The sequence below is a fragment of the Sceloporus occidentalis genome, unplaced genomic scaffold (genome assembly GCF_023333645.1).
Source record: "Sceloporus occidentalis isolate IW3139 unplaced genomic scaffold, rSceOcc1.0.p SCAF_1, whole genome shotgun sequence".
NCBI lineage: Eukaryota > Metazoa > Chordata > Lepidosauria > Squamata > Phrynosomatidae > Sceloporus > Sceloporus occidentalis.
In genome coordinates, this window is record NW_028316981.1 from 261,836,028 (window position 1) to 261,862,158 (window position 26,131).

The 26,131-nt window shown below is 41.3% G+C and overlaps 1 protein-coding gene across 1 annotated transcript in view; it reads left to right on the forward strand.

Annotated features, from left to right (window-relative positions):
• Positions 1 to 267: 267 nt before the first annotated feature.
• Positions 268 to 26,131, forward strand: part of LOC149323811 (solute carrier organic anion transporter family member 4C1-like) — a 46,699-nt gene continuing 20,835 nt past the window's right edge. Inside the window, exons 1-5 of the mRNA XM_089492750.1 lie at positions 268 to 505; positions 6,683 to 6,946; positions 21,062 to 21,256; positions 22,881 to 22,977; positions 25,046 to 25,167. Coding sequence (XP_089348876.1) covers positions 268 to 505; positions 6,683 to 6,946; positions 21,062 to 21,256; positions 22,881 to 22,977; positions 25,046 to 25,167 — 916 coding nt within the window. The remainder of the gene's footprint in view (positions 506 to 6,682; positions 6,947 to 21,061; positions 21,257 to 22,880; positions 22,978 to 25,045; positions 25,168 to 26,131) is intronic.

Consider the following 26,131-nt stretch of genomic DNA (forward strand, 5'->3'; position numbering starts at 1 on the left):
GCCAGCAACCTGGTCTCTCCAGTCAGTGCCCAAAGCGCCCCAGAGCTCCCCGCCTCTTCTGCATCTTCTTCACCTGCAGCAGTTCCTCCTTTGACTCTACTTTGACAAACAGCACTCTCTGGGCTCCTGGTCTGCATCGGATCATCTCTCGCTCTCTCTTTTGCTGGACCTCCCCAGGAGGCCCTTCTTCTCTGGGGCTTCTTCAGCCTCTCTCCTCTTCTTCCTCCGGGGACTGAATCGGGACACCTGCCCAGCTGCCAGGGGGCCATGAGGAAAGGCGGCGTGGAGAACCCGGCTTTCGAGCCCAGCAGCCCGGAGCCTGGCAGGGCTGCGCCGGCCCAGGCCTCCTCTTCCGAGCTGCGCTTCCAGGGGATCGCCGACTCGCCCAGCTTCGAGCCCGGAGAGGAGCTCTGCGGCTTCGGAGGCTACGCGCCCGCCGCCCTCCAGATCTTCAACAACGCCAAGGGCTACCTGATCTTCTACAGCCTCCTCTCCATCTTCCAAGGTCAGCAGCCAGGCAGCCAGGCAGGGCAGGGAGGACGCACGGGGCCCAGCCCAAGGCGCAGGGATATGGAAGCCCCCTTGGGGCTCACGGAGAGAAAGAACTTGGCAGCAGCAGGAGCTTTCCCCCAGACTCCAGTCCCCTTCCAAATCCTCAGATACATTTCAGGAGGTAGACTGAAGCCTAACAAAGCTCCTGCTGCCAACTTCTTTCTTTCAGTGAGTCTCAAAGGTGCTACAAGATCTCTCTTTATTGTTGTTGTTGTTATTATTATATCCAAACACCTCTGAAGAAGTAGACTTTAGTCTAGCAAAACCCATGCTGCCAACTTCTTTCTTTCAGTGAGTCTCAAGGGTGCTATGAGATCTCTCTACCTACTGATCCACAGACTAACACGGCTATATCTTTGAATTCTACCATAGGAAACATATGTCAGTCCATGCTTCTTAGCCATGCTCTAAATGGAGGACGTTTAATACTAACAGAAATACTACTACTACTACTACTACTACTAATAATAATCAGTATGCAGAGAGATCTTGTGGCACCTTTGAGACTCACTGAAAGATTGAAGTTGGCAGCAGGAGCTTTTGTAGACTTTGGTCTACTTCCTCAGATGCTTTTACATTTGCCAAAAACATCTGAAGAAGTAGACTTTTGTCCAGGGAAGCTCCTGCTGCCAACTTTATTCTTTTAGTGAGGCTCAAAGGTGCTTACAAGATCTCTCTACAGACTGCTCCTACAAACTAACATGGCTATACCTTTGAATTCTAATAATAATAATAGCAATAATAATAATAACAATAATAGTGTTTATTTGTAACTTTCTTTCCACTCAAGGGCTGTAGTACATCAGAAGATATACAATCAAAAACACCACACTATCAAATGCTAAAATACTATACTAATACACTAAAAACTAAAAGCAAACAAAATCCTCATCCCTCACTGCCTATCTTGGCTGTTTTAGGCACTCTCGGCAGCTTAACCTAATGAATCAAAGAGTTTGGGAATTCCTTCTGGACAGAAGGCTGAAATGTAGGACATGTCCTGAAAAAGGAGGATGTCTGCTTACCCTTGGGTCTGTTGGAGTGAAAGATAGAATGACTTGTTTTATACAACAGTTTCTCTTCACTCCCTGCTCAGGGCCCACAGCTTTAACAGGAACTCAAGTTATTTGATAATTGGTTATGATGACATGAGAAAAGTCTTCCTTGTGGTGCATCGTGTGTGTGGTGTGTGTGGATTTCACAGTTGGTAGTACTGAGAGCCAGTGTGGTGTAGTGGATTGTGGATTACAACTCTGAGTCCCCCTTCAAGTATATAAAACCTTTGGGTGACCTTTGGTAAGTCACACACTCTCAGCCTTAGAGGATGGCCATTTTGGCAAACAGCCTTCTGAAGAAACTTGCCAAGAAAACCCTATGATAGGATTGCCATTGTTGTTAATATTGTGTGCCTTCAAGTCTTTCAAGATTTATGGTGACCCTAAGGCAAACCTTAGGGGTGTGGTGACTTAGCGGTTAAGATGCCAATTCTGAGGTCCCAGCTTCTGCCAACCTAGCAGTTCAAAAGCATATAAATGCAAGTAGATAACAGGTACCTCTTCAGTTGGAAGGTAACAGCATTCAGTGCACTGATGCTGGACACATGAGCACTGGAGTAGTCCTCAGACAATGCTAGCTCTTTGGTTTACTAATGGAGATGAGCGCTGCCCCCTACAGCCACTAGACATACATGTCAAGGAGAAACCTTTACCTTTACCTTTAAGATAAACCTATTACAGGGTTATCTTTTCAAGATTTGTTCAGAGGAAGTTTTCCTTTGCCTTCCCCTGAGGCTGAGAGCATGTGACTTGCCCAAGGTCACCCACTGGGTTTCATGGCCAAGATGGGAATTGGACCCTGGTTTCCAGAGTTGTAGTCCAACATTCAAACCACTGGACCACACTGGCTCACCTTAGGGTCACCCCATAAATCAAAAATGACTTGGAGACACACAGCAGCAACAACAGCAATAACAACTGTATTGAAAACAAGATTCCACCACTACTCCCCCTTTCAAAACATAACCCCCGAGTAGGAGATCAAAGGAATTGGTCACATGTACAAGCCAGTGTGGTGTAGTGGTTTGAGTGTTGGATGACAACTCTGGAAACCAGGGTTCGATTCCCCGCCTGGCCATGGAAATTGACTGGGTGACCCTGGTCAAGTCACACACTCTCATCCTTGGAAAACTTTGTGATAGGATCACCTTAGGGTCACCATAAGCCAGATAGGACTTGAAAGCAGCACACCACAATGATGTTTTTCTTAAAAGAGAGCCAGTATGGTGTAGCAGTTTGGATGTTGGACTATTACCTTGGAGGTGTGGGTTCAACCCCGTGCTCAGCCATGGAAACCCACTTGGTAACCTTGGGCAAGTCATGCTCTCTCAGCCTCAGAGGAAGGCAAAGACAAACCCACACTGCACACTGTGATAGTGTCACCTCCAGTCAGAAATGACTCACTTATTACATACATCATTTATCCCCAAGGCCAGCCCTGGGCATTGCTGGAAAGCTTGGTGTTTATGCTGTTTTAGGGACCTTGGAGGCTGCCCTGTCCCTATTTGGAATTATGTTGTTTTTTTCTGAGATGTAAGCCAGGTAGAGTGAAGCAAATGCCTGTGGCAGTAGAGGATGAGGACTACATAAATGGCAATTTTCACGTCCCCTATTTTTCCTGGGACCCCCAAGGCATTCCTCTGTTCTGCACCCTTCCACTCCCCACTACTCCACTGCCCTATCCCATTATGGGTACTGAGCTAAGGTTCAACTGCCAATGTTTTTACACGTGGAATGGCATTAAGGGGAGTGGGTATGTTATCTATTGACTCAGGCAGCAAAATGTCTCAGTTCAATTCGAACAGCTCTGCAGGATTTCAAACAGGTTTCTTTCCCAGCTTTACAGGAAAGGGCTGGGATTGAACCTGTGACCTTTATGGTGCAAAGCATCCTGCCACTAAGCTTCAGTCTTTTCTTTATGGACCTCCTTCCCCCAGCAAGCCCTGTCATGCTGCAGCAGGGATGTAGCCAAGGGGGGGGGGGGTTCTTGGGGTCCGGACCCGCCCCTTCCATTAGAAAAATGAATGGTGTGTGCTGCTGCGTCACCGCACCCAAGCCCCATTATAATGGTTGGACCGCCCCTTCCTAAAATCCTAGCTACATCCCTGGTTGCAGCACATCTAACTGCAAAGTTATAACTGTTTGGCACTTCAACTGCCATGCCTCCATCCTACATAATCCAGGGATTTATAGTTTGGGGAGGGATCACAATTCTCTGCTCCATTCCCATGAAGTACATGAAACTTCCCAGCAATGGAGTCCATATGCCCCACAAAACTACAAATTTTATAGAATTTTATAGGTTGGAGTCACATTTGTTCAGTACTACATCAAACTGCTGTGACTGTGTTGCCTGGATACAGCCCTTACAGCCATTTTCACTTGGGTAGTGAAGACAACAGCATGGAATACCTACTGCTATTTCTGCTTTCCTTTGCCAGAGCATTGGTTAGGACTGGGCACAGCAAAGAAGACAGAGTAAATGGAAGTGGTGACTTTTTTTCATCCTTATACAACAACAGAGTAAATTAGGCTTAGAGACAGTAGCTGGTCCCCAGTCCCCAGTGAGCTACATGGTTGAATGAAGGTCTGAACTTGGGGAAATAAGCATAGGATGATGTATGACTATGAATATGAAATATGCAGTTATTTCTCTTTTGGAAATCTAACATGGGTCCAGAATAGAGCTCCAAAGCATTAGTTTTTTGGACTACAACTCCAAGACTTTACTCAGTGGCCATGCTGGCTGGGGGATTCAGAAAGTAACTTTTCAAAAAGTAATTTTTTTTCAATTACAAAGCTTCCCCTTCAGATGCTTGCCTGGATCCAACCCAAAAGCAGGGTTTTTTCATCAGAGAGAACTTGTGCTCAGCACACAAATTCATGTGCACAAATTCATGTGCGCTATCAGAAGGTGGTGAGCTAGAAAGACTACTACTAGCCTAAGAAACAATTTTCAAAGATAGCATTTGGCCATGCCTAAGTCATGTCCAAGCCATTGCCTTTCTAATTCATTTACATCAACTGTGATTGTTTAGAACTGGGCAGCTTTATAACAGACTGATTGTTAATGACTGCTAGTCCCTAATATTTTATATGAAATTGGTTGCCCAAAGACTGCTGTTGGAATATTTGTTGTTGTGGGACTTCAAATTGTTTCTGACTTATAACAACCCTAAGGAGATCATGGGATTTTCTTGGCAAGATTTGTTCAGAGAAGGTTTTATCATTGCCTTCCCTGAGGCTGGGAGCATGAGATTTGCCCAAGGCTGCCCAGTGGGTTTTCTAGCTGAGGGGGGAATCCAGCTGAATATACTGACTTGAAAATTAATAATTTTACAGGAGCTTGTGAAAGCATAGTTTGATTTATTACAGATCTCATTCTCTAAAACCAAATGATGTATCTCTGAGCTTTTAAGAATCAAAATTGGATAGTTAGACCTATGACTAAAGAAGAAAATATAATTTATGTGTAATAAATGTCCCACACAAAATGATCTCTGTAAGTGGATTAAATTTTGTATAAACTTGCATAAGATTGTACTGCCACTGTGGCATACAAGCCAGAATCTACAGTTTGCAATGACTTGGTCCTTTAAGTATTTTAAAGTAAAGGTCCAGCTTCTTTACTTTTATTTTAAATCCACTCATTTACTGCCAGATATGACAACAGGTGATGAGAACAGAATATCTACAAAGGTAATGGACTCTGAAGATTAAGTAGGCCTCATCTGTAGAAATTAAAAACATAACTGGCAAAATCACCTTTGAGTATTCCTTACTTAAGAAAACTGCATAAAATTCATGGAGTCATCATAAGCTGACAGGTGACTTGAAGGCGGCACCTACACGCAAACAGAGTGGGGGCTAAACAGACTGCCCCTTTGGAGCGGCCTGCTGTCGCCCCTTTAAGCACCGGATTGAGGCTGCAACAACTATATGCCCTGGCCCAATCCGGCCTTTCCCCAACGTTAAAAGGAACGGAAAAGGTGTATTTGCTGCTGCGCCAGCACTTTCTGGTGCTCCTTTTGGGGATGCATCATCTGGACGCAGCACCAAAGGAGTGCCATGATGCTGCCGACCATGCAGTTGGGTGCACGTCATGATGGCAGTGTCAGGGCAGCATAGGGGCATAGGTCATGCAGACACCATGCCCCCACTGTGCCCCAAGGCCGGTGTATAACATGGGTCTGTACAGGCTCTAGCTTTGACCATAAGGAAAAGAAGTATGTTGTGTTCCTTTTAAGGATTAGTTTGGTACATTGGAATGCATACTTTTCTTCATTAGGAAGATAATGACTGGTATCCTGTTTGTTAATACCAGCTAGAATAGACCCATACCATCAGTTGCTTGGTGAGTCAAGACTAAAGGTAAATCCCATTGAATCAATGAGTCTCCTTTAATCAGGACTAGCAATAGGCTTTGGGTCAGTATGTGTATCAGTACTTTATTAAAGCCAAACCAAAATGTTCTGAAAGTTAAACCAGAAAATGTAAATTGTAGTTTCTCTTTCACATTAAAATTGAATATGTACTTAAATAACTGAAAATTTGCTATTAATGGTGCCCCAAATGTGCTGTCTTCTCATTTTGCTCTGATTCTCAGTATTCTTTCAAGTTAAACATCACTGTGAAATCATGTCATATTTCAATGGTTGATAATATTTTGGAATTTGTTTTCCTTGCAGCAGTTCCTTGTGGTAACTATCATGATCTGCTTTCCCCCAGAGAATTTAAAACAAATCACCATGGGCACTGGGTCCATGCTATGCACCAAGGATGGTCTATGGGCATTAGATGTTCTTTTGAAATTGTTAGCCTTATTTCCAGTTAGGCATGCATGGAATTTTGCCCACATTTTTGTAAGTGAGTTTTTCTTTAGAGGATATTTTTATTGCCCATCATAAAACTTGCAAATGGCACATCACATAGATGCATAACATAACAAGAATTGTTTGGGATATTGGGGAAAGTTAAAAAAGAAAAAGTTATATAAGAAGATGCTTTTATATAGAACAACAATAAAATATCTTTACAACATTTGATTGTCTAATTATATGTCTCTTTTATTTTAGGCATTGTGGTAAATGGACTAATAAATGTGAGCATTTCCACTATTGAGAAGCGTTACGACTTGAATAGTTCCCTCACTGGTGTAATTTCTGCGGGCTATGACATTTCGTTCTGTGCTTTATGCCTTTTTATATCCTTCTATGGTGAAAGAGGGCACAAACCAAGATGGCTTGCCTTGGCATCTTTCCTCATAGCATTAGGATCACTCGTATTTTCCTTGCCACATTTTACTAGTGGAATATACACATATGGAGACAAAATTGAAGGTAAGTTCATCATAAGATTTTTAATTGGTTCATTAAGGTTCTTTTATTGATGTTGAGAGGAAATGTAAGGAGTCACACACTGAATAATGCCATATATATGTATGTACTGTACAGTGAACTCTTCTCTCCATGGAGCTTTGGCTCCAGGCCCCTTGTGGATGGCAATTGCTGTGGATGGTCTCACCCATATCATTCAATGGCTGCCATGTGCATGCACCACCACTGAATAATGTGAGACATGGTGATCTGCAGGCGGTCAAATCTATGGATCTTCAGCCCACCAACACGGAGGGTCCACAGTGTTTGTGGGTGTATTCCCTCTCTCTTCAATTTTTTTTAGGGATTGATATCATTCATCTGTTGATTCCATTTTTCTTTCTAGATGAGAAAAACCTATGTATATTGATGCACCTCTTTTCTCAGTGAACATGGAGGGGGCACATCTCTTTATCACTTAGGAGCAAAAGATTTTAATAAGTACAGTGGGGCCTTTAATAAGTACAGTGGGTGATCTGCTGAGGTTTGGATTCCAGGACCCTATGGGCATACCAAAATCCATGGATGCCCAGGTCCCATTATATACAATGGGGTAGTAAAATGATGCTCCTTATATAATAATAATAATAATAATAATAATAATAATAATAATAAAATTTTATTTCTATACCGCTATTCCAGCGATCACAGCGGTGTACATATAAAATGGCAAAGTCAGGGTTTGCTATTGATTTTTTTTTTTTTTTAAAACATTTTCAAGGATAGTTGAATCTCTGGATGCAGAATCCCTGGATATAGATGGTAGACTAACTGCACCTAGGTGTTCATCATATGATGCATGCTGATATACCATTATAGGAGTGGATTAATCCCTTCTTTGCCTCAGCCTTATCACACAGTTTGGTAGCTCCCTTTGTATTATTGTGCTGTAGAGTCATAGGAAATTCCTTTTTGTGTATGTGTGCTGGGAATAATTTGTTCAATAACCAGTTTGAGTGTGAATATTTCATTCTGCTTCATTGCAAGAATAATTAAATAGTGCATGTGGGGTGGGTGCAAAATAGTTGTCCCCTCCTTGAAGCTTTCTCAAGAAAGTCTCTGACTACATCCTGGTACCTTGACAAGGAGGACAAGAACTCCAGAGAATAGCTGTGTTTCCTTGTCTATTTCATATGCTCGACACTCTTGAAATCCTTTATATATATATGTTTATAAATTAAAAAACATATAAATGGCTTGCTGTTAGAGTGCAATGGTGGTATGATCATGACTTGTTAATTTGTGTAGGTTACTATTTAGATGTCTTTACTGTATGGAGGTATTTTCCAAAGATCTTCTTTCTGTTTTCTTGTGGTACCAAGTTCCAGAATGTTACCACCACAGTGGTTTCATCCCCACTGCAAAAATAATCCAGTTTGATGTCACTTTAGCTGCCATGACTCAATGACTGTGGAATTCTGGGAATTGTAGTTTTGTGAGACATTTAGCCTTCTCTGTCAGAGAGCTGGTGCTACAACAAACTACAATTCCCAGAATTCCATAGCATTGAGCTTGGTTTTAGACTGGATTATCTCTGCAGTGTGGATGCAGCTGGTGTTACCTCTTAAATATTTTTTTAAGGCAGTAGCGTAATAGTGTTGTGAGGACATGCTGTAATAGCATTATTACTGATCAGTTTAAAAATAAAATAAAAGGAAAACCTATAGATCAGTGGTCAGTTCTGTGGTTTTGAGACTCAGGGTGCTTTTGGAGACAGGATCTGTGCTTTCAGTTGTCATCTCTTGCCTAAATAGCATATTTATTACTTTCAACTAAGATTCAAATGAGAAAAGAAAAGAAAATAGTTATTCTGTCATGGGCAGATTCTGGTAAAAGCAGCAAAGAAAAAGGGCAGAAGGAAATACATTCTTTGTAAGATTACTTAATTATTTCATGGTAACAGAACAGGTCGGATATACAATTATTATGATTCTATTTTAATTGCCATAGTGTCACCCTGTGGAATTCTGGATTTACCAGTTCAGGAAGGAGTGTTTAGAATTCTCATCCAGAGAGATCTTATGTATCCTCAAACTACAGAAAAGAATCCTGTAGGATGTTACCATGACAGTTAAAGTGGAATAATAGTGTGATAACTGTGTAGTGTGAAAGGACCCTTGGTTATATTTAGGTCTCCATAAAATCAGTATGGAAATTTAGCTATGACTTAAGTTCCACAGATTTCAGAGGGAGTTTAAATGAAACTAACACAGTCTGGATCTAACTTTCTGCTGGTACAGACTGGTAAAAAGAGGTGGCTTCCTGGCAGCTTCAGGGGCATGGCGTACGCACGGTGGATGCTCCTAAGTTGCTGAGAACATGCTGTGAAGCAGTCTGGAGCAAGCACACAGCAACGGTATTTTGACATTTAGACACTGCATTTAGACACTGCATGGCTCAGAACCTGAAAAAAATCGTTGCTGCCCTTGCAACCTTTTTACCAATGCAAAAAGGAGCAACTTTTTGCCACTATCTTTTGCACTGGGAAAATGCTAGGTTGGAAGTGTGGAATGTGGTTGCCACGGTCCCAACCCAGTGCTCAAAGGGCTAGCGTTAAGCTGCCCCTTTACCACTGCCTTTTTGGCCTTTGTGTCTTTACAAAATATTGATATGGCTTCTGCCTCGCTATTCCTCTTTTGCACTAATAGAGTGGCTTCCTGATAGTGGAAAATGGTTAGAGCATGTTCTCTGATAGGTGAGGAACCTCTTCATGTCAGTGAAAGAGATTAGCCAGCAGAGGTAGAAGAAAGTGGAGGAGAAAACATTTTGTTTGTGAAGAATAGGTACTTGCAGTTTGGAAGAGACACACAGAGGCACAAAACACAAGAGTTTGTAGTTACCTGAAACTAGAAGTGAAATCTGGGAGGTGCAGTTTGGGAGCTGTCCAACATACAGGCGGGATACATACCGCCATTTAGTACGTCTTCTATACGTACTAGGGTTAGGAAGGGGCGGTGCTTCCGCACCCCCCTAACCCTAGTACGTATAGAATACGTACAAGATGGCGGCGCCCCTTCCACATGGGCGCCGCCATCTTTACGTACTGGACGCACAGCGTCCAGACGTGTCGCGCCGCTTGTGACGTAGCGAGTGCGCCCCTGGCGCCTCGCTACGTCGCAAACGCGACGAAAAAAGAAGCTCCATTTTGGAGCTTCTTTTTCGGTCCACGCGGGAGTCGGGCCGTGTGAAGGCTCCGGCTCCCCCGCGGACCTACTGGCGGCGGCGGCAGAGCGGCGCAAAGTGGCGGTATGTACCCCACCACAGTCATGGGATCTGCCTTATAGGAGTGCTTTTCCCCCTTCATTTATGCTCTCCTTGCATACTGTAAATTAATCAAACTATAAAGGTAATTAAATCTTTCATTTAACTTTACTATCACCCAAAGGTAAATGAGTCTAAGTACAGTTGTTTCTTGAACTTCTCACATAATAATTTATTGCCTTTTGGAATGGGCAAACAAATTTTTAGACAAAGAATGACTGTTTTTGAAATACACATGCACACACACCACATTTCCTCTTTGTAACATAACCAATGCGTGTCTCCCTTTTCGCACAAATAACACATAATTATTTGCATATATTATGATGTATCATTCTCTGAAAGCCAGTTGGGGAATTCCATCATAGAGTTTCATAGTGTATCATCATTTAATCTAGGGTAGGGCTATGCAGATGAAGTGGTAGAGCTACATAGATTTCAGCTAATGGAGTTATCCATGATGAAATAAAAGCACTGTAATTTGGCACAATATGATGGTTTGAATGTGAAGCCTGTCACACAGAGACCAGATACCAAAGTAAGTGTCCCCACCTTCTTACAGGGCTTCTCAGTTGCATCCCTTTGTCACACATAAGTGAATGGCTGCCAAGTGCTGCAAAAATTGTCAACATTATGAAGGAAGGCCAAAGGTTCCCCACTCCCCGTGTCTGCAGGTGATGTGGTCCTATGAGGGGAAAGCCTATTAGGCTGCAATGCCTAGTTCACACAAAGCAGTTGGAAACACATTCTTCCCTTTTACACACACTGTCTGCACAACATATATACCCTGCTGTAATGATGGATGAACTCACTCTTTTTGTTTGTTTGTTTGATATCCTACCTCACTCTCAAAGCTGCTTAAAACAAGATAGACTAATTAATTATTTAAAAACTTTGAAATATTATTGTTTAATAATAATATCCAGCAAGCTAAGGGTTGTTGTTATTATCATAGTTGCTGCTGCTACTTTTATTATTATTTTTAAAAATTATCTCTATATCTATAATTTAAAAGCAATTTGGGGTGGGTGGGTATAGGGATTGTTTTCGGATTTTATTGTAACTTTGATGTATTTTACTGTTGTAACCCACCCGGATTTTCTGTGATAGGGCGGGCTAGAAATACATTATTATTATTATTATTATTATTATTATTATTATTAACTGTCTATAGATCTTGAACCAAAAGCCCAACTAAATTGATCTAAAATAGTTTTGTAAATATGGTTTGTATGAAGGGGAAATGAAATTTCTCCATTAGTAGTGATTTAAGCAGGATTTTGAATTCTTTTATGTAGAATGTGCCAGTAGCCTTGGTCTTACTGAAGTGTGCCTGGAGGTAACTACCATGCTAGCAACAGCAGTGTCTTGCAAGTCATCTCCATCCAATACCAGAATCATTCATATAGGGGTTTTCTCGCAGCTATCAGATAGTGCAAAATAGAGCAGTGGCAAAATAGATTTCTTCTTCCCTTTAGAGTGCCTACATGACCCTCAGCTGGGCTCCAGAGTGTTGGAGGACACTTTGCAGCAGATTTAGTTGTTGGAGGACACTTTGCAGCAGATTTAGATGGTGTTCTGGTGTCTGTGTGAAACCAAGAAGACAAGACCCAGTGTGTAAATGGAACTCTGCTTACATAATCTTGGATTTGGCTCATTAAAATATTTCATAAATGCACTATTATTTGATGGTAATTTAAGCCATCTCAGCATATTGAAATGAACTGTAGACTTCATTGTAAACTCAAGAGATGGTTGGAGGAGTTATAATAAGTTTTCAGAAGGATATACTAGAAAGATTTGTCATCTTTCTAATTATTATTTTTTTTGGAAAAATATTGGGAACACAAAGTCAACCTTTGCAAAGATTCCCCACCCCACTCTGCCTGCTAGTCATCAGTTTTGGGGAGCCCAGTGTTGTTATAGCAAGATGGCAAACTTTGAGAGTTAAGGATTACCATTGGCCCATAAAATTAACTTTCAGTATATGACCACTTCCCTCATTATGAGAATTGTCCTGTGTACACTGGATCTGAAATACATACTACTACAGTAGTTATTCAGCTGACTGTGGTGAAGTAGCTATGTGGCACATATTTCTCATCTTTAATTGGCAAAATGTTTGGACAGTGTTATTGCTACTGATAAATGTGATCATTTGTTTGTCAGTGCAGCTTAAAAAGGTAACCACTTCAGTGATGTATTAAGAGAATCTAAACCATCAGAAACTCTTTCTTCCATAGCCATTTTATACTTTGGGGGTTTATTCCATGTGTAGTTTGCCAGACCAAATCAATCTTCATAGCTGCCCATCCAAGCCCTAGTCTTCTGATTTCACAACTGCAGTTTCCATACCGATTAATGACTGAGCCAAGGTATAGAAAATCTTGAACTATTTCAATGTCTTCATCATCTACTTTAAAGTGAAGTCAATAATCTGTGATCATTATTTTTGTTTTCTTAATATTCAGCTGTAAATCTGCCCTTGCACTTTCTTCCTTTACAGTCTTCAGCAGTTGTTTCAAGTCTTTGCTATTTTCTGCTAGTAGTATGGGATTATCTGCATATCTTCAATTGTTGGTGTTCCTCCAATTTTCATACCTCCTTCTTCCAAGTCTAGTCCTGCTTTACGTATAATATTTGTGACATACAAGTTAAACAGATGAGGTGATAAGATGCCTCTCCCCCTTACCAATTAGAAACTATTAATTTCCTTGCTTTCTGTCCTAACAGTTACACATCAGGACAATCAAATGTTATGGCACACCCATTTCTTCTTTATTTCTTTTTCATGATCGTCACAATCAAAGCTTTTGCTATCATCTATAAAGCACAGGGTGATTTTTTCCCCTGAAATTCTTTGGTATGCTCCATTATCCATTATTGCCATCTGGCATTTCTTGCTCCACATAGAGTAAAAGTACTTGCTGTAGAATTCTGAACAACACTTTGGGAAATCAATGGGAAATTAATGTAGTACTCCTGTGGTTACTGCAATCCTTGTGAGAGACTGGGATTTATATTGAGCATTTCTGACTGTGGGCCATTGTTTTGTTTTCCATATTTGTTGACAGATTTTGGTTAGACCTAGAATAGATTCTGTCACTGTGGATTGAAGCAGCTCTCTTGGTATACCATCAATCCATAGTGATTTGTTCTTCCCAAGTACTTTGAGTGTAGCATCCACTTCACTTTTTAAAACTAGAAGCTTGTCTTCATGTGATTCTTCCTTGAATGAATGTGTCATTCTTTCATTTCTTCTATATGGTTATCCCATGTATATTTCCATCTTCTTTTTATTTCTTCTTGATTATGTAGTATGTTCCACTGCTAGTTGTAGAGCATCTCCACTCTTGGTTTAAATTTCCTTTTTATTTCTTGGATCTTTTACAAAAGGTCACTTGTTCTTCCTTTTTCATTGTCACCTTTATTTCTCTACATTCATTATTATGGTAATTCTCCTTGTCCCTGTGCACAAGTTGTTGAATGGTGGCATTCAGGGTTCTGATTCTGTTTCAGTCACTTTTTACTTCTGCTTCTTGTCTGTCTTTATCTGCTTGAAGAGTTTCGTCTGTCATCTATTGAGGCTTCTCTTTCTTTTTGGCTACAGGTAGTGTCTCTTATTTTGTCATTATTCCTCAACAATAAAGGATTGGATTATGCTTGCCCTGACTATCTTTATAGTTTTGGAGGAGTTACTGGTTTGAACTACAATACCCAGAGTCTCTCAGCCAGCAAGACAAGTGGTTTTGTTGGTGTGACAGATTTGGGGAACTGGAGTCCAAAATGTAACTTTTGAAGCTCTGATAGTTGAATAGCATGTTGGAATAGCAATCTACATCTTGACATAGTCCTTAGCACTGTAGACAAAGGATGTGTAGGTCTAATCACATACCTCATGTAGATCTAGAATGAGCATCTACAATCTCAGTCCTCCAACAGTGCATATAAACCTCTGTTTAATGTACCAGTAGTATATCAAAGGATAGTCTTCCCTAACCTGGTGTCCTTCAGATGTGCTGTATTACAACTCCCACAATCCCCAAGTAGCAAGGCCAATGTTTGAAGAAAAGATTTTCAGGCTAAAGAATTGTGCAGCAGCTATACAACTTGCCTTAACTTGTAAGGTAAATTGAAATCTCTTTTGTATCTTATTAAATGCAGCACACTTGATGCAATGGAAGCATTTCCAAAGAGGCCACCTGCAAGGATGGTATTGTAGCATAAAATTACTGAGAATTTCTCTGTAAGGGTGTATTATTACTGTTGTAAGCCCACTGTGTTTGTGATTCAGTTTGTTTCTAGGGAAATAGGCTTTAAGAAGAGCTTGCTGTCAATACAATGGTGGTTATGCAACAAAGCAAACAGTTACATCACACACTTAAATCAGGAAGGGTGGTTGAGACATTTTCACCACTCATTTGTTTCACAAATTGGATAGAAGCTATTTTTATTTGATAAACTGTTAATAATGATGTTTTAATTTTACCTCCTCGTGAGAAGCGAATGGGGGATCAGGAGGAAATGGGAGAGGCTCTTGAAAAAGAGCAGAAACTCAGGGGAAGAAGTTGACTGAATGAGAAGGAGTTTCTTCTGGAAGCTTTTAAATGTGCTTCTGTGGCCTGTTACAGACAGCCAAAATAAAGCTGCTTCGAGTCACTTTGGAGGTATGATATTTCAATGATACATGCGTCCTAAGAGTCCAAAGGCCGCACCAAAGCCATGCTCCAGTCCTAAGGACTGGAGTGCAGCTTTGGTGAAGCTTCCAGACTCTTAGGATTCATGCATCATTGAAATACCATACCTCCAAAGTGACTCGAAGCAGCTTTATTTTGGCTGTCTGTAACAGGCCATTGATATGTTATTCATAAAAGATTGACATATAACTGCCCCAAGCATATCTGATTTAGACAGAGAGATAAACATAATTTTCAACTCTCTTTGGTTTAGAGTGATAGATGTGTGTATGCATGCAAAGAATACACATAACATAATGTCTATATCCAGAGCTCTAAAGAGTTACTTTTTAGATGATCAAAAACCCCTATCAGCATGTTCTTGCTGGGTGTGAGATTCTGAGAGTTGCAGTACAAAAATGTAATTCTTCTGAACACTGTATTTGATTTGGGACATTTCCATAATGTTATTTATATGTTTGCTTTTTGCCATTCCCAGCCATACTGTCAAACCATATATACTGTATATACCCATGTATAAGTCTAGAAATGTTAGTTAAAAAAATGGCCCCGAAAACCCAAGTTGAGTTATCCACAAGTCAATTTAAGAACTGTACTTTAATTCTAATTATAAAAAGGTAACCATCCTCTGGTGAAAGGGAAGAATATAATTTGTCCCCCTACTCTCTCATCCATCCAGCCTTTAATAATAATAATAATAATAAAATTTTATTTCTATACCGCTATTCCAGCGATCACAACGGTGTACATCAAAGAGTAAGACAATTGAAACATTAGCATGAAATAATACAAAGTTAATAATTAAGAACAGTTTAAAAAACAACAACAACAAAAAAAAAACTAACAAAAACATTGCCACGGGGAAAAGAATGACCACAAGGCTCACGGGGGGAAAGCCTGGCGGAACAAAAAAGTCTTCAAGTTCTTCTTGAAAGCATTGAGGGAGGTGGAAGTACGGAGCTCATTGGGGAGGGAGTTCCAGTGAATAGTTATTAGTGTGAATACAAACAGTTATGCATCGACTTATACATGAGGTCAACTTATAGTTCAGTATATACGGTAAATCTTTTTTTAAATGTTTGTGTTTCACTGTTCAAAAGCTTCAAATCCACTGTTCTAAATGTGTTGTTTGTTGAACTGATTTTTTGTTTAACTTAAAAGTGTGATAGTGCCAAGATTGGTTCTACCATTAGGTTGAATTGCCTGTGGTGAAATGGTTGCTGCAGCTGCTGGGGAACATTCACTTGAGGTGGGATCATTATGTGTGCATTGTGTAAGCTTCCTGGTCCTCCTGAAAGTCTTCATTGTTCCCTTACATTACAAAATTCTATGTATTAGCCAGCTGCCTTAGGTGTGGTGGACACTTCCACTAAGTCCTGCTAGCTTCTAATGATGAAATAGGGAGAGAGCAACATCTTGGATTTGGTCTCAGGTAGCAAAATGTCTTCTGCTGGCTTTGGATATCACAAACATCTCAGTCATATATCTCTAGTACTTAAGAGTGTCTTGGTTCATTTTTATATTTTTAGACATTCTTAATGTCAGAAGAGACACAGCGTTATATCAAACAGACAATAAAAAGTACCCTGTTGTACTAGCACATTAATTGTACTTTAGCATTTGTACTATAAATCAACTCTGTCATCCGAAACAAATTCATGGAGCGCCCCCCTCCCCCCCCCACTATGAGAAAGGAAAGAGAATGAATACACTTAGAGCTGCACACTGCAGCCTTGGTTATCTGGATTCCTGTAATTTAGAGACCATTAAAACGTAATGTGTTTTTGGCTGATTACCAAGAAACCAAAGCTGCCAGACTAAATGAAAGTTAATCTCTTTTCAGTTACAATGACATATTGTTTGTGAAATAAGAGATCCATGTAAGGTTTTAACTCTAATTTATTTTATTGTTGGTTACAAGTGGATTGTCACAAAATTTGTAATCTTCTTATTCGCTGAGATTCTGGCAAAAGCAAATGTAATCCTTTTACTTTTGATCACTAGTGGAGTTAATGAGTACTGGAATGAGCACTGGGGACAGATCCAACTTTTTTTGAATAGGTACCTGATACAGCATTCCTAAACAGTTGTGCAATCAACATGCACCTTGGATTACACCTACAATCAACATGTACCTTCCAAGTAATCTAGCAGGATAAGAATACTTAAAGGCAACTAAAATACACAAATAATTCCCACAATTTGGGGCTAAAGTACAAGACCAGAAATACTGGTTTATTTTGAGCACAGCCATTATCAGATTGGCTTCTTAGCTAGTGCTGTGAACCTGTGGGCATCAGCTAGCTGCATAATTTTCAGGTGCACCTTTTAGAACCCCAAAAGCTGAAAATAGAATGAAGCTATAGAAGCAGATTGCCAAGCATCAAGGATGAGGAATCAGTCCTAGTAATGTCTTCCATAGCCAGGACTGGTCCAAGACATTTTGGTGTCTTAGATTAAGACAAGGTGGTAGGCTTCAAGACAACTTGGTAGGAAGGGATTGAGAAGTGCAAAATAATTTCACAGCCTCCTTGGGATAGTATTTTTTCTCTTTTAGCCCTAAAATCTATTATTCCCTTATGTCTTTGATATGGAATAGCATAGACCTTATGAGAAGAAAAGTAAAAACTTTTCACTGGCAAGACTGAGGTAAAGACAGTGTTTGTTGTATAGCTGAAAAACTGAGGTTCAGAGACGCAGGTAAGACTCCATCCCAGTGCTGCCCCAAAATCCATGCCTTAATATTCTTAGGTTTCTATACAAATCCTTATAGAAAGAGGAGAAGGGACACAGAAGCGTTAGAGAGAGGGGCCATTCACACTGCAATATAGACCGAATTTCAAACCAGATTATAAGTGGGTTGTTCCCGCTGGTTTTTGCACATCCGGATCGGGGTTTTGCACACCCGAACCGGGGCAAATCCCCCTCAGTGTGGGTTTTCTGATATTGTGTTTTTTCCTGTTTCTTTTTGGAAAACCCAGTTCCTCCATGGTGCTGGCAAATGGGAACTTGTCCCTAGTCATTATAAGGTCATTTAGGGGGAGGGATAAAGGTCAGAGGGTGTGAAAATGCCTCCCCTCTCACACCAGTCACTCTGCAAGCAGCTTTTTAAAAATTTTTAATTCTCTGATGGAATATGTGAATGCTTGTGCTAACATTTTCCCCTTTCGCTTGCTCCTGCGACTGCAGCCAAAATACAAGTTTTCACTTTTTTGCTATGATGTTGCTGGGGCCAGCATTTTTTTTAAATAGGTAAATTGATAGAATATGTGAATGCTTGTGCTACATATATTTCCCTTTCGCTTGCTCCCACCACTGCAGCCAAAATACAAATTTTCATACACCTTTTGCTGAAATGCCACCAGGACTGGTGTTTTTTTTTTTTAAATAAATTTGACAAATTGAGAGGATATGCGAATGTTGCCGCAAGATTTTTTAAAAAGGGGGAGGGGAAGCACCCATGCTGTTGATGAATGTTTGCAGAAGATACATGACACGTCACCACTGATGACAGTGGAAGTGAATATGTAAATCATTTGATTGACAACAATGAGTGATAGGGAGGCTCCATCTTAAATTGTGGCTTTTGAAGTGTGAACATCAAGTGGGGTAAATTGCACTGGAGAGGTTTGATCAGGGTAAAAGTAGTGGGGACTCCATTCTGGACAGATTCGGGTATTGGATTACTGAATCTGCCTGGATCTACCCTGGGCAAAAGCGCCAGGTGTGAAAGGGGCCAGAGTGAGGTAACCACCTCAGGGAAATCTGCTGGAAGGTAGGCATGGTAAAGTAGTGCTGGAAGGCAAAAATGTTTACACTACTTACTCTGCCATGTGTTCTTAGCCGACTGTCTCAGGTATTGTGTAAGATGTTATCAGGTGGCCAGTGTTAAACTGAATGGCTTCACGTTCATGGAATAGGGTGAGGTATGTTGCCTTGGTTTGCTCCAGGCAGCATAATATCTTGGGTCAAACCTGAAAGTATACAGCTATAAGGATGGTTCCTCATCCTTGACATTGGATGGCCTACTTTTCACTGGCAGGAGGCCATGGACAGGTGCAATGAGAGTTCCTTTTCAACTCTCAACTGTAGAATTCTTGCAATTCTTTTGCCTTTTGACTTCCATAATAATAGCCATTTCTCTAAGAAATAAAAAGTTTTAGTTTTTAAGATAATCTATTATTATCTTATGGTATTGGGAATGTTACAATGCATCACAGTAATTTGATTGGGAGGGGGGGGGACACAGGTATCTAAACATGTATTACCTCCTCCTCCTTTCTCTCTTCTTCTCCCATCTCCTTACATAATAACATTATTTTAGGGAATGATCTTCAGTCTTCAGTTGAACAAAATAGGAGCTCCCTCTAGTGGTGTTCCTTATTTTAATTTTCTAATAGCAAACTCAGGGCCTCAATAGACCGGCAGTAAACGCCAGCCTTGGAGCAGAGTGGGGGTGTGCCATCTGCATGATGCACACCCCAATACTGCCCTGATGCTGGTATCATGCTGTGCACGCAACCACACGGCGGGTGATGTCACAGCACTCCTTTGGTGCTGTGTCCAGATGATGCACACCAAAAGGAGTGCTGGAAAGTGCCACCGTAGCGGCAAAGGCACCTTTTTTCCTGCATGAAAAGGAGTGGTAATTTGCTGTTCCTTTTAGGGCTGGGGAAAGGCTGGATTGGGGCCACGGTGGATCCGGTGCCAAAAGGAACAGCGTCAGGCCACTCCAAAGGGGTGGTCTGTTTAGCCCCTCAGATGGTAAACGTGGGTTCCTCAGGTTTGTAACTGTGATCAGGCTACTGTAAAACAAGCAGGAAAAAAGCTTGCAGACTTACAACAGATCAGTTTGGGAAAGAAAATAAGCAAGCTATATTTTGAAAGAGCACAATGGGAAACCACAGTATACAGAGAGTGGGTTGGGAAGAAAAGAACCCTTGGAAGGGAGTGGAATAGAACGTCCATCTTAGAAGAAATAAGCTGGCTGGAATTCTGAATGGGACTGTGTCTTGTAGGTTGAAGGGTACATTGCATTATTTGTTGTGGTTCCCTTTTGTTATATTAGTAACATGCATTATCCTATTTTGTTGTTTGAAGAAGCACTTTGTGTCATTTGAAACCTAGCCTTTATTTTTAACATCTTGAGGCACAAACAAACAAACAAAAAACAGGTTTTCAGCTTTGTTTTGTGCCATATGATGTGAACGTGGCTATCACTGCCCTTCTATTTTTTTAAATGAAATTATGTCCAGCCAGTATTAAAATATATTAACATGAAAACTGAATGACCTTCATGCAGTTTTTCCACTATCCATACATTTTTATTATTTAATCTATGATATCAAATAAAGGATATAATTTGTTTAGTGTATTTCCTAGCAACATTTGTTTTTGTTAAGATAGTTAACTTAGGGGCAGTATAGGCAGCCCCTAAGAGATGGCATGATGCTGCCCCTTTCCAATTGCATGCCGCGGCCCCTATTCAGCTTTCCAGGGTATGATAGCCGCAGCACCGCGGCTATACGGTGCACCTTCGGCACTGCGTTGTGCAGACACAGTGCAAGAGGAGCCCTGTGATGCTACACACCATGTGGAATGGCTCGTGGTGTCACAACACCCTGGGGGCGGAGTCTGGGTGTGCATCATTTGGACATGACACCCCAACTCTGCCCCCAGGCCGGCCTTAATGGCCTGTCTGAAGAGCCCCTTAGTATTGGTTTAGCCCTTTCTCAGTATGCCAAGAATATGGTACACATTATTTCCGTAGTCATCACCAGAACTTTGTAATGGAGGCCAGTATTATCTCTATGCTATATACTGTATGAGGTTGGGCTGAGGAGGCAGTGAAGCTGATAGAATCATAGAATTGGTTAAACTTTGAGTCCAGGGGCTTGAGTGGAAAGATACAGCATAGTTCCACATGATGATTTTTATGCTATGCTCTTCAATACAAGACCTACTGATTGCAGTGATGTTGATTGTAATGCTGTTCTGTGTCTTCTTCAGAGATGTAAACCTACTTTTAGGTCCTGTGATTTTTCAGACAGCTAATGGTTTGTAATAATTGCCTCCAAAGTAAATAGCTTTTCACTGTTGACTTACAATCCTATATTTCTAGATATTTGTCCTGTACCTCCATTTGGAATTCACAATGGCACATGTACTGGCCAAAGAAGATCTAAACTCACCAACTACTTCTTTGTCTTTCTGCTGGGCCAGTTACTCTTGGGAGCAGGAGGAACTCCCCTTTACACATTGGGAACAGCTTTCATTGATGACAGTGTTCCAAAACACCAATCTTCAGTCTATATAGGTAAGCTTAGCTAAATTTTATTTCAAGAATTTTCCAGTTATCTCAATGACCATCACTTTTGGAAAGTTTGTTTATTGCATCACGTTACCTGTTTCACTTGTAAAATGCCAGAGTGAAATGGTTTGGCATCAAGAATGTTCAACTGTATTTGCTTTTAATAACAGGGCTTGGTTGGTCTTTTAAAATTAATAGCATTGGCATAATTGACTACTTCATCCTCCTAACATAATAAACAGATTTCAGATGCTCTTTTTAATTTCTCTAGCTCAGGAGCCCATTGCTATGTTTCTTGCTAAGAGAGCAACTGCTTCTCTACTGCCTGCACATGCTCCAGATTAGCCAATCAGCATCTCTGCAACAGTGCAATGGGACACGAATATGTCACAAGCAGTTAAAACAAATGCAGTTTGAGTATCCCTTATCTGAAATGGTCCAAACCCCCCAGATTGTTTCATGGGTGGCTGCATAGTGACACCTTTGATTTCTGATGGTTCAGTTCACACAAACCTTGTCTTATTCATAAAATTATTTTTAAAATAGTGAATAAAATTACCTTTAGGCTATATTTATAAGGTATATATGAAACATAAATGAATTTCATGTTTAGACTTGGGTCCCATCTCCAAGATATTTCATTATCTATATACAAATATTCCAAAATCTGGGAAAAAAATGAAATCTGAAACAGTTCTGGTCCTAAATATTTTGGATAAAGGATTTTGCTATTGTTAACCACTCTCGAGTCAATCTTGACCCAGGGCAACCCTGTGGATGACACATCTCCAAGACTCCCTGTAGATCACCTCTGATAGTTATTCCCACAGAGTTCCTAGCAGCTGTACAGTGTCCCCACCTGCAGAGAACTTCCCTTGTGATAGAATTTAACAGTGGAGCTGGTGGCATCCAATCCAGGTCAGTGGTGTAGAGAATCTGTTCTGTGTTTTAGTGGACTTTAAAGGATCTATTGAAGATGTTAAGAGCCATATACAATGGAAGACTCTTTCAAACTCTGGGCTGAAAGCCAGAATGGAGTCACCACTCCAATGTTGTGGAAGCCACCACTGAATGCTCTTTAGTGCTGTCCTATAGAAGGAAGGAACTACTATAAAAGCAAAGCAGCAGTATTGGTTGTATACCTTGCCACCATCAAACTAGGGATATGAATCTTCATAAATTTTGTTCTTCTTGACAAGAACAAATCATTATACCATTTTCTTCCTTGTTATGAGAAAACTGGAGTTTATTAGTAGTAGTATTCACACTCAAGATCTATTCTGTGAAAAATCCACACATGGAGGGTTGGTGTTTTTTGGGGGTGGGTGGGTGGGTGAGTCACACAGAAAATATAAACACCCGTGAATATGTATATGTGTGTGTGTGTGTGTGTGTGTGTGTATATATATATCGCATGCAGTTGCCATAAGCCCTACTAGCATAGGCAATAATGAGGGATGCTAGGAGCTGTAATCCTACAGTATGTGGAAGGTGACACATTCCGTCTCAGCTTTATAGCCTCTGAGTAGGTTTGTATGGAACCCATATAAGGTTAATATGTGATTTTTTTTTAATCTTTGCAACATTCATGTCTATGATTTGAGCTAGAAACCATTATCTTTCTTTGCAGGCATTGGTTACGCTATGTCACTTCTGGGTCCTGCTATTGGCTATGTACTAGGAGGACAGTTGCTTAATATCTATGTTGATTTCAATCGTCAAGTAAGGCAAGGAATTTCCCTTTTTCTTTTACACACCTCTATTTTACTAACCGTAGAATTCCATTCTTCATAATAGTAATTTTACTTTGCATCCTATTGGGGAATATACTGCATCAAGGAATGGATATTCAGTGGATGAAGTGGTGGGAAAAGAGGAGTTCTTTGTAATCCTATATGATAACTACAGTTGAGCTGGAATTAGGAGATGTTCACTGAAATCCTGTTTGTGGTATATGCAGGAGTAAATAAAATATACCTGTGAATGTCTGTGTTTGGTTGCTGTGGAGGTTGGCATTCCCTTCCTCATTCTGCACTGACCAAAGCCCTCAACCTTCCATAGAGCTTCTGAAGCCCCCCCCCCCCCCCCTTGATTCCATGTCTGCAGTGGGGATTGCAGGAGCATCTGGCTATGTCCCTGTAGTAGATAGGAAATGATTACATCACCTCCAGAGGACCCTGGCAGACCTCAGAGGATGATGTCATTGTTTTGCATCTGGCTATAGGGTTATAGCCAGATGTTTTTGTGATCCCCTTTGCTCTCAACCAGACACAGGAAGGGCAGTAGCAGTGGGATGTCAGGAATTCTGCATATGGAACTACTGTGTTATGCCATGCAGAATTGCAACCCTAGTGAGAATGTTTAGAGCTGTCATGAATCCTATAACTAGTTAGTTAACCAGTAAAAATAGGAAAATGATACTTAGCTTAAATCTATTACTAATTTTCTTCAGAACTTTAAAACATTATCATTTTCCCAGCTGGTGAGATAAGGATGCTTCTATTTACATAATTGTTGCAACCCAATTCTTGGTTTCGGGGCCGCTACCATGAGCACCTCCGTCTTGTCTGGATTCAGTTTCAGTGTGTTTTTCCTTATCCGGGCAGTAATGGGCTGGATGAGGAAAAACAGACTGAAACTGAATCCGGACAAGACAGAGGTGCTCACGGTAGCAGCCCTGAAACCAAGAACTGGGTTGCAACCTCCAGTCCTGGATGGGGTCACACTCTCCTCTAGTGACTGTGTTCACAGTCTAGGGGTGCTCCTTGACTCGTTGCTCCTGATGACAAATCAGGTAAATGCGACAGTCAAGAGCGCCTGTTATCAGCTTCGGCTGATATGCCAACTGCGCCCTTTTCTGGAAGTAAGGGATCTCGATGCTGTTGTACACGCGCTGGTAACCTCACGTCTAGAGTTCTGTAATGCACTCTACATGGGGCTACCCTTGTGCTTGATTTGGAAACTGCAGTTAGTGCAGAACATGGCGGCCAGATAGTGTCAGGAACATCGAGGAGGGACCATATTACTCCAGTATTAAAGTCCCTCCACTGGCTGCCTATTAGTTTCCGGGCCCAGTACAAGGTGTTGGTTATCACCTTTAAAGCCCTAAATGGCTTGGGTCCAAACTATCTCAGGTACCACCTCCTCCCATATAATCCTCCCTGCACACTCCGGTCCGCTGGGAGGAATTTGCTGCAGCCTCAAAGATCTAGGCTTTTGGCTACCTCCCAGAGGGCTTTTTCTGTTGTTGCCCCCAGATTATGGAACGACCTGCCGGACGAGATCCGTCAATTGACATCTTTAGACAGCTTTAAAAAGGCTGTCAAGATGGATCTCTTCCAGCAGGCCTTTCCTGGATAGATAATCCCGGCCTCAGGAACCCTCTTCTCATGAGAGTCCCCAAGGTCCTCCCTGGAAATTTAAGCAGAATGCTACCGCAGTTTACTGTTTTGTCTTGTTTTGTTTTGTAATAATGTGTATGTGTTGATGTTGTTTTAACTTGTTGGTTTTAATTATAATTGATTTAATAACTTTTTAGGGGGGGAAGGAAGTAGATTTTGATGTACAATGTATTGTATTTTATTACTGTTAGCCGCCTCCATTGACGCCAAAGGGGTAGGATATAAATAATTTATTATTATTATTATTATTATTATTATCAGGGGTAAAAAAATCTGAGATTGTGATAGACAAGCCAAAGATTCATACCTTGTTTAGCAGAATAATATGTAATATACTGACTCTGTTATTTATGTCTATATTAAATCTGTGCTTGTTAAATTGATATTGTTTTAGCATAGACATCACTCCCACAGATCCACGCTGGGTTGGAGCTTGGTGGATAGCATTTGTTGTCTGCAGCTTTGCTACTTGCCTTTTAGTAGCACCGTTTTCATATTTCCCAAAGCATTTGCCAGGTAAATAAGTATTTCAAAGTAAGAGATAAGTGCAGTCCTTGGTGGTCTTGGCTATAAACACAGAACTTCTTAAGTTCAATAATGAAAGGAGCTTGGGCATAATGTTGTGGTCTACATATAGCATCAGTATTGCTATTTTATGGCTACCTCTGTCTTTCAAGAGGCCTGAGAAGCATTGCTTTACTCTTTGTTATTAACTTCTAAAGTAATTTCCCAAGTAATCTGCATAGCCATCAGGCCAATAACACTGTTATGATGTGTTTCAAGTCAGCTCTTAGGACTTTTGAAGTCCTAGGCTTTTCTTGGCAAAGATTTATTCAGAGAAAGTTTCCCTTGCTATTCTCTTAGGCTGAGAGAGACTTTGACGGGTTACAGACCGCCTGTTTGGGGCGGGCTGCACCTGCCCCTTTCCCCGGTGTATCGAGGCCTCAGTGGCTAGACCGGCAGCCACTGAGGCTCCAATCTGCCACTTTCCAGGCTGCGGGGAAGCAGCAAAAGGCCGCTTCCCCGCAGCCTGAAAAGGGGTGTCCCTGCGGCTTCAAGCCCCAAGGACACCCCGCGGCGGCGGGGAGGAGGAGAAAGGGGCCGCTTGGCCCCTTTCTCCTTTGGCCCGCTGGGCGCAGCCGTGTGAAGGCTGCACCCAGCGGACCAAACCAGGAAGGAGCTCCAAAATGGAGCTCCTTCCTGCTCCGCGCTAAGGGCGCACTAAGTGCCCTGGCGCGGAGCGAGGACGTCACGTCTGTGCTGCCCCGTATAGAGGCGGCGTGGTCGTGACGTCCTCATGGCAGCAGCCATGTGGAACGGCTGCCGCCATTTTGTGCACGCAGAGTGCACACTAGGATTAGGGGGGTACAGAAGCACCACCCCTTTCTAACCCTAGTACGCGCTCTGCGCGTACTTTCCTGCCCGTTTGTAATGGGCCTTTGACTTGCCCAAGATCACCCATTGGCTTTCCATGGCCAAG